Below are 15,505 nucleotides of genomic sequence, written 5' to 3'. Positions count from 1 at the left end.
TGTGATCGAGGTCAGCGCGGGCGTCGCACGCTTTGCAGAGTGGGGAGTATGCATAGGGGTAAATGCGGTTGTATAGCACGGGGTTTGGAAAAGTTCGCATCTGAAGTAGTCGCGAAGTCGAGGATTGAGATCTGCTCAGTGTTTTGTGTGCTGGGGGGTAGCGTAACCGCTTTCTACGGTAGTGGAAGAGGATTTCTCTAAACGTGACCGCGGTGCAGAACAGAGGGCTGGTCATGATTGAAAGGCACAGGAGAAGGATGATGCACCCAGGGTGCGTGAGCTCGGGCGGCATTGTGGGCGGCTTCGTTTCCAGCCAGACCTGAGTGACCAGGGGCCCAGATGATTTGGACGCGGCGTTGCCTTGAGGAAGGAGTACCGGAGAATATCTTCTGCACTTGGGGCACTATCAGTCCTCTTGTGTAGTTGAAAATGGCCATTTTTGAATCGCTGATGGTGCAGTGTGCATTGGTAGAGGCGTAGGCCAAAGCGATGGCCCTTTCTTCTCCTTTGGGTTGAGTAGTGATTATTGATGCGGTCGCAGCAAGGTGGTACTGCGAGCCCGTGACTACTATGACTGCCATGGCGTTCTGGTTGGGGTATTCCGCTGTGTTCACGTAGGCTACATCAGTGGCTTTGTCGTAGCACTTTTGTAGTTATTTAGCTCTGTCTGCACGTCGCTCTTGATTGTGTTTAGGGTGCGTATTGTGAGGTATGGGCAGGATAACAAGCTGAGCACAAATGTTCGGAGGGACGGGTACTTTTGGTCCGAATTGGGTGGTGTAAGTTACGCCTAGAATGTGCCTGCCCGTGGTGAAATTGGCGAGTCGTTCGTATTGGCTAAAACGCTGAGCTTCAATAAGCGCGTCTGCAGTGTTGTGAATGCCAAGGGCGTCCAGTTTTTCGTTAGAGGTGGAAATGGGAAGATGTAGGGCTTGTTTATAGGCCCTCTTGATCATGGTATTGAGTTTGAGCTTGTCAGTTGCACTGAGGCTAAGGTATGGGGTGACAGGTAATCCTGCTCAGGGCATAGGTGGTTACCAGGTGTATAAGGTTGTTTTCTTTCATGCGGAACAAAACAATGCTAAGTGCTACGCTACAGTATGCTACCCAGTTTTCAGCAAGTTGCAAATACAACAGCCAAGGACAGAACTGAGGGGATATCGCGTTTCACCATACCATTGCACCTGTGTGCACGCCCAACATCACTCATTTCCTAATGCACACGAACGTTAAACACAACTTAGCTCCCTTACAGTACTGACATGACCCTGTGTCATTGTTTCCTGTTCTCTACAGCGATACATGGCATCTGTGGTTAGATGTTTTCAAGGCCTGAAGAAGCCATCCACCCCCAGGAGAGCAAACTTGCAGCAAGAGGAAGTGAATAGAAAAAGTTATTTAATACGACTTACCAGAAAGCAAAAGTGCATAGAAACTTGTGGCAAGTATTTTGAGAAAACATAATGGTATAAAAGACAGAACACCTTCATTTTTGATCACCTCGAGACTTTGATAATGCCTCTTGTAGACTTTGTACAACAGCATGCTGAGAAATCAGCTGCGAAGCAGTTGCACATAGGTACATTCCCATGTAATTAAGTGTAACAGGTGTTCTGATAAGATTTTTCCCAATTATGGTCATGTTCCTGCTGATTCCACACAAATTTGTAACAGTTACTCTAGTCAACTATCACAGATACCAAGAATACTAAAATTTTAGCTACCAAGGCCGTACCTGCCAACTCTCCCAAAATTTTTCATAATGTTACAAATTCTGGCTCGTTCCAAGATTTTACGAAAGTTGCATGAAGTTCAATAAAAATATAATCTGTTTGAGAGTATGATTTAAAGCTGTTGAAAGATGGTGCGGTGCATAATTGCAACAAAGTGCACATATGAAAGAAGTTTCAATGGTACTGCACTGCTCTCTTGCAAGTGCAAAACGCCATACACAAGAGGGGCACATGTAACTTGAAAGAGCGTAGGTTAGGGCGTGTTGGTATTTCATAACTGAGGTTTTTTAGCGCGCGAAAAGGGACGAAAGACAGTGGCGTGACGAAGACACAGCGCTAACTTCCAACAATGGTTTTATTCCACGAAACAGTACACAAATATATGTATAGGTAACACACACAACCGTACGCATGCGCATATGTACTGATTTCTAGTCAAATGAGACAGCAACGAGACATGTGTAATGGAAAGTTAAGATGATATCAAAGATGAAAGAACGACCATGCATAGCCCCCCCCAAAAAATTTTTTTTTTGTAATAGCAAGATTAAAATGTAATCTCCATCAGGCCACCCTCTGTGTCACGTTTAAAAAATCGAATTCTTTACTTGAAAGATCTATTGAAGGCGCGGTAACACAAGCGCTCCCTAAACTAGCAATCTTCGCCGCTTCAATAATCTCACGTGTTGTTTGCGCTGGGCTTCTTCCTATCACCGTGCACTGTTTATAAGTGGGACTGCACTCATGCTTTCTGCAGTGAAAAGCCAGATGCCCCACTCCTCCAGTTCGCACATTATTTGCGTGTTCATGCAACCTGTCATTTAGGCACCTTCCCGTCTGGCTGATGTTTTTTTTTTTTTTTTGCCGCACGACAGGGGCAGTTCATACACGATATTGTTCTCACAATGAACGTAGCGTTCCTCGTGATTTGTCCGGCAACTGGGCTTCTCAGAACCACAGTAGCTGGCCTTGCACAAGTTGGACAGCTTGATTGGCGCTGAAAAGATGACACTTACATTTGCGTTATTGCCAATCTTCTTCAGTCTGTGCGAGATATCGTGGATGTATGGTATGATTGCGCGTTTCTGCTTCACTCTCGCATTTTCCAGTGAAGTAGACTCCTCATCCTGTCGTCCGCGTTTTGTGGTCTTAAGGAGACCTTCGGCCACAGCTGTGATGATGTGCTGCGGGAAACCGGCCTGTTTCAGGCGATCCACTTGCGCCATAAAACTGGACAAACACTTGTGAGGACATGAGTGGAAGAAGACATAGGAAGAAGCTCAGCACAAACAACACGTGAGATTATTGAAGCGGCGAAGATTGCTAGTTTAGCGCTTGTGTTAGCGCGAATTCAATAGATCTTTCAAGTAAAGAATTCGATTTTTTAAACGTGACACAGAGGATGGCCTGATGGAGATGACATTTTAATCTTGCAATTACAAAAAGAAAATTTATTTGGCTATGCATGGTCGTTCTTTCATCTTTGATATCATCTTAACTTTCCATTACACATGTCTCGTTGCTGTCTCATTTGACTAGAAATCAGTACATGCGCATGTGTACGGTTGTGTGTGTTACCTATATATATATGTGCGTACCGCTTCGTGGAATAAAACCATTGTTGGAAGTTAGTGCTGTGTCCTCGTCTTGCCACTGTCTTTCGTCCCTTTTCGTGCGCTAAAAAACCTCAGTTAGGGGCACATGCTTTGGGGAAGTGTATTAAAACAAGTTCCTGAAGTCGAAATTGGCAGCAGCAGAGTCACTGATAAAGTCACGGATCTGGAAACAATGTTGTCGCTCTGTGCTGTTCTAAGTCTTCTGCTGTTTGTGTGCTGCGTCTAAAGGCAAATTGTTAATAAGGTGTGCACGTATTCAACAGAAAATGTATGCTCAGAGGAAAACTATGCCCCCTCCCTCAACCTACTTTTCTTTCCATCGTGTCTGCATGATATTTGCAAATTCTATGTTCACAGGTTGGCAGCTATGCAAACTTCACAAAGGTCAAGGGCATATTTATACACTCAAGCATGTGCATTTTGTGTGATCCTCTATCAACTCTTCATGCTTACTTGACTGCTCATAATAAAGGAGGGAAAGAAAAATTCTTATGTTCTATAATTACAATTCAAACTTTATTACTTGAACCCACAAGAAGTTACATTTGTGTAGGACATCTAGTTCTTCATAGGCGGGGCATCAACATAGTCCAAAGTACCCAGGGACTTCGCCTGGAAAAAATAGATCAGTAGAAGTCACAACAACGCAACATTTGCCAAAGATTGTTCTGACAATCTAGAAGTACTACGGAAACATGAAGCAGTTCTACATCAGGTGGATTTTATGAAAGGGAAATGCTGTCGATTAATTTGTTCTTGCTTTGTGGTCTGCTAGCTTGAATCATCTGGTCAGCTCGAATGGTAAAGGGACTGCTCTGGAAAGGCATTGGACCCAGTTTCGAATCCCAGACCAGGATGAATTTTTCTTCAACTGCCGAGGCTTTCTTTCAGAGAAACCCGTATGGGTTTCTTCTATAGCTTTGTGCTATATTTTGGGTGGATGACAATTTTTCCTTTTCATGCATTTTCCTCCACTTTGCGGGCTTTGCCTGAACTGATTTGCCATATACAGATGTCATTTAGCAATAACTAGGGGTGTCCGAATATTTGAAATTTCAAATACTAATAGAGTAGTCCCTGCTATTTGATACGTAATGACACTACGTTATATGAATATGTAGAATATTCATTTATTTGGAATATCAAAGCACAGACTCATGCAAGTGAGAGGAGATTCTGCTGCAAGAGAGCTGCTGTTGTTGCCCAGAGGCACGAGTTTCCGAGCAAATGCACGGGGCGGATAACTTCTGCTCAATATTTCAAGTCATTCAATAAGAATACTTCACTTTTAGGCAGCGCATACATGAAAGTGTTGTCTTGATTTAGGCAAAGCAAGTTAATATTTGGCCAATTTCACCATCCCTTGAAATAATGTATGGCACTGAAGTACCGCATTTATCTGCTTAGCTTATCACATTTATCTCCTAAACATGTCACAGGCATACCTTGCATCCCTTATATAACCTTTGTTTTAGGTTCTGCGGGATGCTATGCAGAAGCTGTGCATGTTAAGCTATGCATTATAGGCATGGCCAGAGCTGCTATGTAACTCTCTCTTGAATAAGACGCGTTTTGCCATTTCAAGAGAGAATTTAGCTTTAAATATTACTGAATTGGACAATAGATCCAATGCTCATCCCCCTTTAGGTGGGCTCTAACATGCCTAGTGTGTTGCATATCGCGCTGAGTGGAAGCGTGTCATTTCTTTAACATTCCAGGAGCAGTGCCTGCACATTAACTCGTTCAAGTAGAAGGCAAACCAGACTGTTGTTCATTTGTGATACTTGAACAAATAACATGCATGCAAAGCACACTGTGCTGCAAAGCAATGTCATTTGCAAGAGGTCTCGTCCACAACACACACTGGGCTTGCACTGCTATCTGGTTATTCAGCTCCGTGGCTAGAACAAGCTAAACATAACCTGGTGCTCTACAACACAAGCGTGTCCATATAACTCCCCCACTCCCCGCAGCTCTTTTTTTTTTTTTTTCGCAACGAACTGTCGGACCGAATAATCAACTACTCGTCGCAGTCGGTGGAGGATGATACGCGAGTAGTGGAGAACATATGCTTACAGTGACGAGGCTCACGAGGAAGAAACCAACGCCCACGGCCAGATGAATGTTGAACTTGGCCTGCCTCTTGCTAAAGTGCTCCTCCCACGGCCCGATGAAGGTGGGCATGTCAGCCATGGTAACTTGTTTGTACTGGGAAGGGGGGTGGTACGACCGCACGCTGCTGCGGGACTGCCCTAGAGAGAAAGGATCATACACACGCACTCTTTACAAGCTTTTTGCAATGCACACTGCTTGCACCGAAGAAAAACTTTTCGACAGGACACACTAGCGTCGCCGGTTAAACTAGGAGCAACACGAAAGTTGAGACCCCGCATCGTTATATCCGAAAACGTGATAGAGCATTTACAAAGGCTTTAAGCGTGGTCAGATTCAGTATTCTACTTGTAAGACGAAAGGAAACGATTTAACGCGTTGTGGTATACACAAGGGTACATTCGAATAGAAAAGGCAAAGCAAGCTTACTCGAAACACACTGCAGCGCCCTTTGGGAGACGAGTCGCGCGATCATCTTGACTGTGTTTTATGCAGTAGAATTTCAAAACTTAGCGCAGACGCTGCTTCAGCAGGCACGCGTAGTCAGCAACGAGGGATTGCCGCGATCACGAAACTCGACCACGACTCGACGAGCGGCCGAAAAGGTCACCTTTGTTGCTAGATCGATTTTAGAGCAGCCCGCTAGCAAGCCGCCAGTAACGAATTTGCAACTCTTATAGAATTTAGGCAGAACAAACTTATCTTATTTAGCAAGGCAAAACCAACAGAAATAAACCTTACTAATCTGGTGCAAAGAACTATCCTTCAGAGTTCAACATGGTTCAGCAGCCTTAGCAAAAAGCAAAAGAAAGAAAAGAAAAATTCGGTTTGACGGAAACCGTAACCAATATACATATTTCGCGAGTTAGATTGGTTAGAATGTTTGTTATCTCGACGCACATATTCCGCTTATCAATAAAAACAGAAATAAAAGTTCTTCAGCAGTCATTCTTGAATAATTATAGCTGTAACCAGGCAAAACAAAGCGTATCTTTAAAGATACATGAGTAATCATATAGGCAAAATATATTAAATATGTTAAATTAATTTTTTGATTGTTTTTGGTGTGGTCTGACAGATGCAGCGCGCGCGGCATTGTGCAGCCCACAATGCCGGTGTGGCCTCAAAAACCTCGTGCTGAATGTGGTGCGAGGAACAATTTCGGTTGGTAACATTGTACTCAGGGAAATACGAAAGTACAATGTAGCGCGAACATTGCCCGCCTTTTACGTTAGCAAGTTCTTTTCAGTTTTTCTTTTAAAATGAAGTTTACTTGTAGCATATGCATGGACAATTTCAGCAGCGAAAATATCGATAACATAACTGCCACTGGTTGCGGTCATGTTTTTCACGAAATGTGCCTACTCCACTGGACAGAAATGTCCAAGACTTGCCCAGCTTGCAGGAAGCCGTTGCGTCCGAAGCAAGTGTTCAAGCTCTATTTTAACGTGTCTGAAACGAAAGAAGTCGATGTCGGAGACCTTCAGAACAAGCTGGACGACGCGAAGGCACAGCTAAGGGCAGCAAATGTGGAAAAAATCAAACAGCAAGAAGCAGCCGACATGCTCAAGGCTTTCCTTATTCAACGAGAGGAAGAAGTTCAGAAGTTCAAGGACAAGTACATGGATGCGCTCGGCGAAAAGGCCCAGTTGCAAGCTAAGATACAGTCTATGAGAAAGGAAGTATCGGAAAAGCGGCAGTTATACGACGAAAATATTACTTTGCGGTCTCGAATAACGCATTATGAAAGGTAGGCTCACCCCTGGAGCGGCTGCAGCAGCAACTTATTTGAGAATGTACGCAACATGTGCACAGATTATTACACGAGTTACTTTATTTCTTCCTTTTCTTCTAGTCTCAAAAAGCTGATAGACGGTAACGCAAAGGAAGCAGATGAGCTTCTGAAGTCTTATGCAGACGAACCTGGCACGCTAAAGAATTTGGCGACGTATTGTGTTCTTGTGAAACGGTAAGATGTGATGGCGCTTTTCCTACCACTTTAACCCTTTTCATGGAAAACAAATGACTCTTTTAAAGGCTTTAGAATTTTTAAAAAATTATGATAATTACAATAACATGCTTTATAGCAAAAGGAAGCTTTAGGTGTGCTTTGCAAAGATGTGCATTTCTAAGAAACGTGTCTGAGTGTACGATTTAATATAATTTGTAAAAGACTAACTTTACTGAAAGATACAGGAAATGTTTATATTGTTACACTAATAACATACAGAAAAAACATTTCAATTGCCTTCAGCACATGAAAATTTCAGTGTTCTAGATCATATGTTCCAGATAATCAAACAAACATAGGTTTTGCCCAAAGGCTAAGCCTTGGAAGCGATAGCAAAATCTAGCGTTGCGCTCGAGTGCCTTGCACGGTGTCAACTCCCAACAATATGCGGAAGTGACATGACATGACACAGCATGTGAAACAACTGCTGTTGTGCAGCAGGAATAGTGCTCTAGGAGGGACGAGGCACTTCTCAACACTGGCTCAATGAGGAATGTCAGAAGCAGTGTTACAGGCGTCGCACATTGATGGTGCATGAGATGAGAATGATGGAAAATAGCATTTGTCAGTGCCAAATGAAAGGATTTGATAGATTTAGCTTGACTTTTACTGTCGATTCTGCTCAGGCAAGTGCATGCTCCATGGTGTGGTAGGAACAAGCTGCTCAGGAATGCTAATGTGTATGCGCACGACTCAGTGGAAGCCAGAACACTGCCCTGGCTCCAGTAGAGCCTATTAAACAGAATGTGGCAGTGCATTCACTTTGCTTTGTCATTTTTGCAGTAAAATGTTCTGCCTTCTAACCCTCCACACACAGGTCACTGTGACAGCATGGCGGCAGCGCTAATGCACCTTGTGTGTTGGTACTATGACAATAAAAAATTTTTTTTCTGCCAAACAGAAACTGCCTCTTTCTGGTAGGTGCCACAAATATTCGGCAAAACATCACCCTCATGGTAGCAAATCTCTGCCATGGGCTGTAGAGTCACTGTATATAAGATCTGTACTATTGGCAGCACACGAACGATATCTCAGTCAGCACAAGAAATCACTCAATTGTCAATAGTCAGAAAATGAAACTCGCTGCCGAGCAGTTGACAACAATCAGGGCTGACTTGCAGGTCTCTATCGTCTGAATTAAACTCTCACAATTTGACATCACCCTCTGTCTTATTGCAACTAGTAATATCAAAACAATCATCTGAATACGCAGCATAAGCATGAGACTCATTCCCAGAAAGGCCCAGCTACCACAGTGCCTTCCATCTCTGCTATCTTTAGGTGAACACCACTGCTATTAGTAGCTTCCACGCAAGAAAAAAATACTACTCAGACATTGAAAGCCTTCTCCTTAGAATGGTTCTTGGATGGCGCAGCAAGTTCAATAGTGCACTGCGAGCCTTAAAATGTGCTTGGTGCTCATGGGTCACTTGTGACCTACCTTCAATGGCCATGGCAAGAAAAAGCGGCAATGTGTCATTGCTTAATTAAGTGTTGTTGGTGCTTAGGTTGTAAGAAATTAAGGAAGCACTCTATCGAAATAATATTGCTGCATAACAGTTTGTGTACATATACAATAAAATCTCACTATAACAAAGTTGAAGGGGGAGCCAGAATCACTTTACAATATTAAATACCTTGTTATGTTCACTATAGCCTGCACTGCACTGTGAAATCTCTATGGAGATTTCAAGGGGAATTTCACTCTGTTATATTCATTATTTTATTATATCCCATTCCGTTACAACTAGGTTTGACTGTATAAACAGACTGCTATTAAAGTAGAACTTAATCATTTTAATTATGGTATGACAGGCGTGTTATCATATATTGCACATGTATATTTGCTCTCATTGTATCTGCATTAACCATGTGCAAAAAAGGACCATGGAATACAAACACCTGCAATTTATTTAGATAAACATGTATAAAGGTGGTTGCTTGAAATGCAGTATGATTGAAGTATGCAGCTGTAGAAGTGTTTCAAAGATACATAGTTGCATGCCTTGTCAGACATAACTTTCCATTATGACTCGCGAAACAATCCTGATAGCTTGTGCTTTCCATTACTTTGCAGTGAATTGATACTATATCTATTTACCATGTATGTTCTTTTCTCTAATGCCTCACTGTTTGCAGGACATTTTAGGTATTTTTCCTTGGTCTATGCTGCTTTATGTCCACGATGCACTCCAGAACATACCTGTTGTACTGCAGAGTTTGAGCTAAATGCCATTTTAATGAAGTCAGTAATAGAAACAGTTTAGAGCCAAGGACTGACGCAAATGAAGAAAATTATGGCACACCCAGAAGGCTGTCATTTTTCTCTTTATGGATTGCATAGTGTCGACACAATTATCGCAGCCTGCAAAAATATTTAGTGCATCTTTGACTATGTTATAGACACAGTTAAATTTTAGAAGCCAATAGCAACTGCCACATGGTTTATGTCAGCTCAGTGTGCTCAGAAGTCTTGATACCATTAATATTAACACTGTATACAATGATTTCATAGTTAAAGCTCTCTGCATGCCAATTACATTGTGTAGTTTCAAGAGAACATAATGCAATATACTCCAGTATGTGTTTGGGCACGGAAGCTGGCAATAAATTTTACGATATTCAAAGTTATTCAGCTTTACCTCTATTTCTTTGCCTAAATTTGGCTAAATAAACTACAAAGCTAGCTTCATTTAATCCTTTGAAGGCTAGAAAAGGCACTTGTGCTTGCAACTGTCTGCAGGAAAAGCATAATATTTTGCTAGTCCGATAGCTTGCAAGGGTGAGTTTTGCAAAACCAGTTTGTACTGCAGCACTTTTGTGCATGCTTCTATCAAGGTTGACATAGCATCATGGCATTTCAGTTTCTTTGTCTTTTCCCCTGGCGTTACAGCAGTGCACAGATACGCTTGACTGAATGGTTTTCGCCTGCTCACCAGAGGTAAACAGCCTTGTAAGCCGTAGTCATGCTGGTACTTGCTTTTCATGTAACAGCCAACTGCAGACAGTAACGGACAGCCGGTCACAGCTGAACAAGGAGGCGCTCGACTTAAGAAAAAAGGTGGCCTACTTGGAAGTTCTGGCGAGAGAGAGAGTGGCCCGCATACGTACGTTGGAAGGGGATGTTAGTCACCTCAAGGACATGCTCCACAGGGCGGAAGTCAAAGCGGAGAAGGACAACACTTCTGCGAGCACAAATGCCGATGATGGTCTGATTGTAGAAAGGTGAGCAGCAGTATTGATTTTATCGCATAGATTGCTTTTTCATCTACAGCACCACCTTTGACGAGAAAGAGACACCTAATGGAAATATTAATGGAACAATAAAGTTCAACTCTAAATCAGTTCAAACTGGTGAATTCTTTCACAACTCCAGTTTCTTTCATATGGCAGGAAAGATGATTATAGGGTAAAATAAACATGATAGTTCAATTTTTTTTATTAATTTCGCATTAAAAACGACAGTGCCAGTTACACCAGTGCGACATCATGAATTTAACAATTTTTTTTGTTCATATTTGGCCTTTATTGGAAAGGGAAATGTTCTAAATTATGGGGTTTTACGTGCCAAAACCACTTTCTGATTATGAGGCACGCCGTAGTGGAGGACTCCGAAAATTCAGACCATCTGGGGTTCTTTAACGTGCACCTAAATCTTAGTACACGGGTGTTTTTGCATTTCGCTCCCATCAAAATGCGGCCGCCGTGGCCGGGATTCGATTTCGCAACCTCATGCTCAGCAGCCCAACACCATAGCCACTGAGCAACCACGGTGGTTAAGGGAAATGTTCTACTGTTGCGTTCTTTCTCTTTGCATGCTGTCGAACTCGTTTCTTATACAAATAAAGAACTGGTTGTAATAATGTGCCTTTATGGTGAAAAGGTGGACAAAAACCCGGGGCACTACGCCGACCAAAGTAAAATTAAAAAAGAAAAGAAGACGTTTTGGCTCCCATACGGGAGCCTTGTACACAAGTAAAACAAACAAGCTCGTTCAAATAGTCTTTGAACACGTGACGCAGGCAGCGAGCATACACTGACGGCAGATTGCCATCACTCCTGTTCAGAGTGTGTGGCATAGTCTGAATCATGAACGACTCAAGATAAACGCATCGAAATAGACCTTTTTCCCTGGCAAGGACACGTGCCTTCCCCCAGTCGATTGCGTGGCTGCTTGAAGCGGCATGCTCAGTCATAGCACTGGATTTCACATTTTCTTTTCTGACGTCATAATTGTGCTGTTTAAGACGCCTTTCAATGTCACCAGTTTCGCCAGTATACACGTAGTCGCAGCCGACGTAAACGTGGTACGGCAGGAACTATCAGCCTGTGGTTACCCGGGTTCTTTCTTGAATGCTGTTGAACGACAAATGGCACGTCCACAGTTACCCTATGTTGCCTCTAGTCAAAAGCGCGCCGGAATACCATATATCCCGTCCACAAGTGAAGCTCTAAGCTGTATTCTGCGTTCATACAATGTTCAAGTGGCACACATTCCAAATCAGAAACTACGACAATCACTCGTCAATGTTAAGGACAAATTACCAAAAGAGAAATTCCCAGGTGTTGTGTATGTTGTCCCATGCGCGGATTGCGACTACATGTATATTGGCGAAACTGGTGACTTTGAAAGGCATCTTAAACAGCACAATTATGACGTCAGAAAAGAAAATGTGAAATCCAGTGCTATGACTGAGCATGCCGCTTCAAGCAGCCACGCAATCGACTGGGGGAAGGCACGTGTCCTTGCCAGGATAAAGGGTCTATTTCGATGCGTTTATCTTGAGTCGCTCATGATTCAGACTACGCCACACACTCTGAACAGGAGCGATGGCAATCTGCTGTCAGTGTATGCGTGCTGCCTGCATCACGTGTCGAAGACTATTTCAACGAGCTGTTTCAACACCTTTGTTTATTTTACCTGTGAACAAAGCTCCCGTGTGGGAGCCAAAACGTTTTCTTTTCTTTTCTTTTAAAATTTTACTTTGGTCGGCGTAGTGCCCCGGGTTTTTGTCTACCTTTTCACCATGTTTCATTCCGAGCAGATGGGCTTCCGTCAAACACTGAACTTCAATGTATCTGCTACTATACGGCTGCCACATGCTGTTTACCGAACTGGAAAAAATGCTTCGCGGCAGACTATGCAACCTTCTGTTTGTCGCTGGCAGGAAGCTTAGATACCAGGTTTGTGCCTGAAATTACCAGTGTGCTTCACTGCTATGTCTTCCACATCGGAGCACACGTAAGAGCCTTGCTGATTATTTGACCTAATAAAGTCCCTAGATAAGCTTTCCTGCTGCTGCACACGAAAATAAGAACCCCTTTGTGTCATTGACTGTTTTCCTTTGTGCAGTTGCTGACCCATCCTTTTACTGTCTTTAGGCTGGCTTTCTTGCAAAGCTTATTTGCCTAAATTCCAGCTTGTCAATTTCGTGCAGTACAGCAAAGCACGCATTCTCTCTGCACAGCAGAATGACAAAGGGCTCGCTGCTTTTTGGTAGAACCTCCGTTCTCTCCGATTACAGTTTGTGCCTCCATTCATGCTCGCCTGAGCCCTTGTGATGTCTCAGCAGACCTTCCCCGCTCTTTTGTTCCGGCTTCACTACATTGCACCAATATGTGTTATACTTGGATCATGGTTATGTGTTTACCCAGAAGTGCCTTCTCAGGCTAGCAACATTGAAAGGAAAAAAACATTAATTCTGTGCAAATAGAGGAACTATCTTGCTATCGCTACCGCAGGGCAAGGTTCCTTTTTGTGCCTGTATCAAAAACCTGAGACGTGAACCACTAGAAAGAACATGGAGCTCAAATGTGCTGTGCAAGATGTCACAGCCATTACATGAGAGCGTGTGGAACACTTGCCAGCAATGTCATTTTAGCGCCCGTCCTCATTGAGCACAGCAAACATGTAGCATAATTTCTGTTATCTTCCAAGACAGCAATTTCTTAATATTTTTCATTTTTCATGCAGCCCAGCACCTGAACGAATGAAACGCCCGCGCTTGACAAACCCTGAAGAAACACCTTCTCCAAGTGTTGCCTCTCCAGCTCTTCGCGTAAGCTTGGGAACCTCTTTAATAGGTGTAGGGTCTCACTTAAGAGGAAGCTTTAGCTCGGGTGCTCCTATCTAAATACATGTAAAAGGAGAATTCGTTTTTCTCGGCAACCACAGCACCAAATTTGACGGGGTTTGTTGCATTTAAAAGAAAAACTTAAAATCTAGTGACTCTTAGTTTCGAATTTTCGATTTAGGTCGTCAATTCTTTATTAAAAGTTTGCAAAAATCGCAAATTTTCAGAAAACGAAACTATCAAGTTTACAACTCTGTAACTCAGCAAGAATAGGTGATATCGCAATTCTGTGAATTGTACCTAATAGCACATCTAAAGCGGACAAATTTGACATCTTATACATGAATCGCAAAAAATTTATTAATATGTAATTACAACTTTTGCAGAACCCTCGTAAACTACGTAACAAACTCAGGTAAGATGTAAAACGACATATGAAATTTGTCCGCTTTGAATGATCTAATGGATGCCGTTTACAGAACCGCGATATCTGTTCTTGATGCAGAGCTATTAGTTTGTAAACTTCGTGCTTCTATTTTTTTCAAACTTCTGAAATTTTGTAAATCTCTTTAACAAAATGCAAGCCCTAAATCAAAATTCCGCTTCCAACAGTCACTAGAATTTAACTTTCTCTCTCAAAAGCAACAAATTTCATTAAAATCGGGCCAGGGGTTATCTCAGAAAAACGTTTTTGCGTTCTTACATGTATTTGAATAGGCCGCGTCGGAGTTGGGCACGAGCTAAAGCTTCTTCTTAAGTGGTCATAATGTGTGCACGCCTCACCTTAGCATTACAAAAGTAATGATCTTGGCAGCCATCTTTTGTAAGGAAAGTGCATAATGTCTGTCAAAGAAAATGTTCGTTGACATAGAACATATGGATACATACTCATGTTATCAACGCATTCTACCTATGGGGTGGAAACTTGGAGGATAATGGATAGACTTGAAAGAAAGATAAGCACCATTTAACCAGTGCTGGGTGAGAAAATGAAAGGCATAACCTTAAGAGTTACGAAGGTGGCAGTATGAATCGGGACAAATGCAGGCAGCTGATATTCAAGTCAGGATATCCTTAAAACTAAAACTGTTGCTCTGTCACCACAGTTTGGGTGCCAAGGGAACAGAAGCAGAGTCAAAAGCCGCACCTAGGGAGTCCAAAAAGTCGGATGTTGATTGTACTTTAAAACGCCAACTGTGCACAGTTGAATAAAAAATTAGAGTAGGAGTACCATAAATTTCATCTTGACATTGGATTAGATATGGAGCGATGAAATTAGTAAATATGCAGCCGTAGTATGGAGTTAGCTGACATAAGACAGAGGTAGCTGGAGATAGCTGGTAGAAGTCTATGCCCTACAGTGTATGTAAGTTTACTCCGATGATGACAATAGCTCTTGTTATTGGGCTAGCCCGTCTTCTTATAGGACCTGCATTTTTATCTCTAGTGATTCTAACTGCGCATTTGGCACACTCAGTGCATGTATGTTGTGATAAAACCAATTTTGTTTCAGATTGTGACCTCTGCTTGGCACTCAAAAGCTCCAGACGGTGCGACACCGACGAGGGAACCACTGCTGCCACGAAAAACAAGCTTTTTCCGTCCAGCTGCTGCTACAGATTCATTCAAGTCGGTCATCAGGACTGGCTACAATGGTCTAGGTGGTCATTCAAAGCATGTTGTTGGATCAAAGCCACCTCTGAAAAAATTCTAGGATCCTGTCTTGTACGTTGATGCTTGCATATGCCATTGCTAGCTGCTTTTGTTTTGTGTAAATATTTTATTTATTCTAGCAAATATACTGTCCCTTGTATTTATACTGGTACGTAAATGCATTCAAATTTCATATTTTAGTACCTTAATTTCGCTGAACAAACAGATCTCTTATTTCACACATACACACATGAAAATATATATATTAATGATGCACTGTGAAAATAAAGGTGTTACATATTTCTA

General features: G+C 42.5%; 2 protein-coding genes across 2 annotated transcripts; one reads left to right on the top strand and one right to left on the bottom strand.

Annotated features, from left to right (window-relative positions):
- Positions 1-3,835: 3,835 nt before the first annotated feature.
- Positions 3,836-6,098, bottom strand: COX7B (Cytochrome c oxidase subunit 7B). The gene is made up of 3 exons (XM_050184059.2): positions 5,891-6,098; positions 5,426-5,601; positions 3,836-3,961 (listed from the first exon to the last, which is right to left on the bottom strand). Exons 1-3 carry the CDS (start codon positions 5,934-5,936, stop codon positions 3,908-3,910), a joined length of 276 nt encoding a protein of 91 aa, XP_050040016.1. The 5' UTR covers positions 5,937-6,098; the 3' UTR covers positions 3,836-3,907.
- Positions 6,099-6,588: 490 nt separating this feature from the next.
- Positions 6,589-15,505, top strand: LOC126536970 (E3 ubiquitin-protein ligase TRAIP-like). Its single transcript, XM_050184050.3, has 5 exons — positions 6,589-7,211; positions 7,317-7,430; positions 10,467-10,697; positions 13,447-13,531; positions 15,060-15,505. The coding sequence occupies exons 1-5, from the start codon at positions 6,724-6,726 to the stop codon at positions 15,258-15,260; spliced, it is 1,119 nt and encodes a 372-aa protein (XP_050040007.1). The 5' UTR covers positions 6,589-6,723; the 3' UTR covers positions 15,261-15,505.

This window comes from Dermacentor andersoni, chromosome 4, assembly GCF_023375885.2.
Source record: "Dermacentor andersoni chromosome 4, qqDerAnde1_hic_scaffold, whole genome shotgun sequence".
Lineage (NCBI taxonomy): Eukaryota > Metazoa > Arthropoda > Arachnida > Ixodida > Ixodidae > Dermacentor > Dermacentor andersoni.
This window is presented reverse-complemented; position numbering and strand designations above follow the sequence as displayed.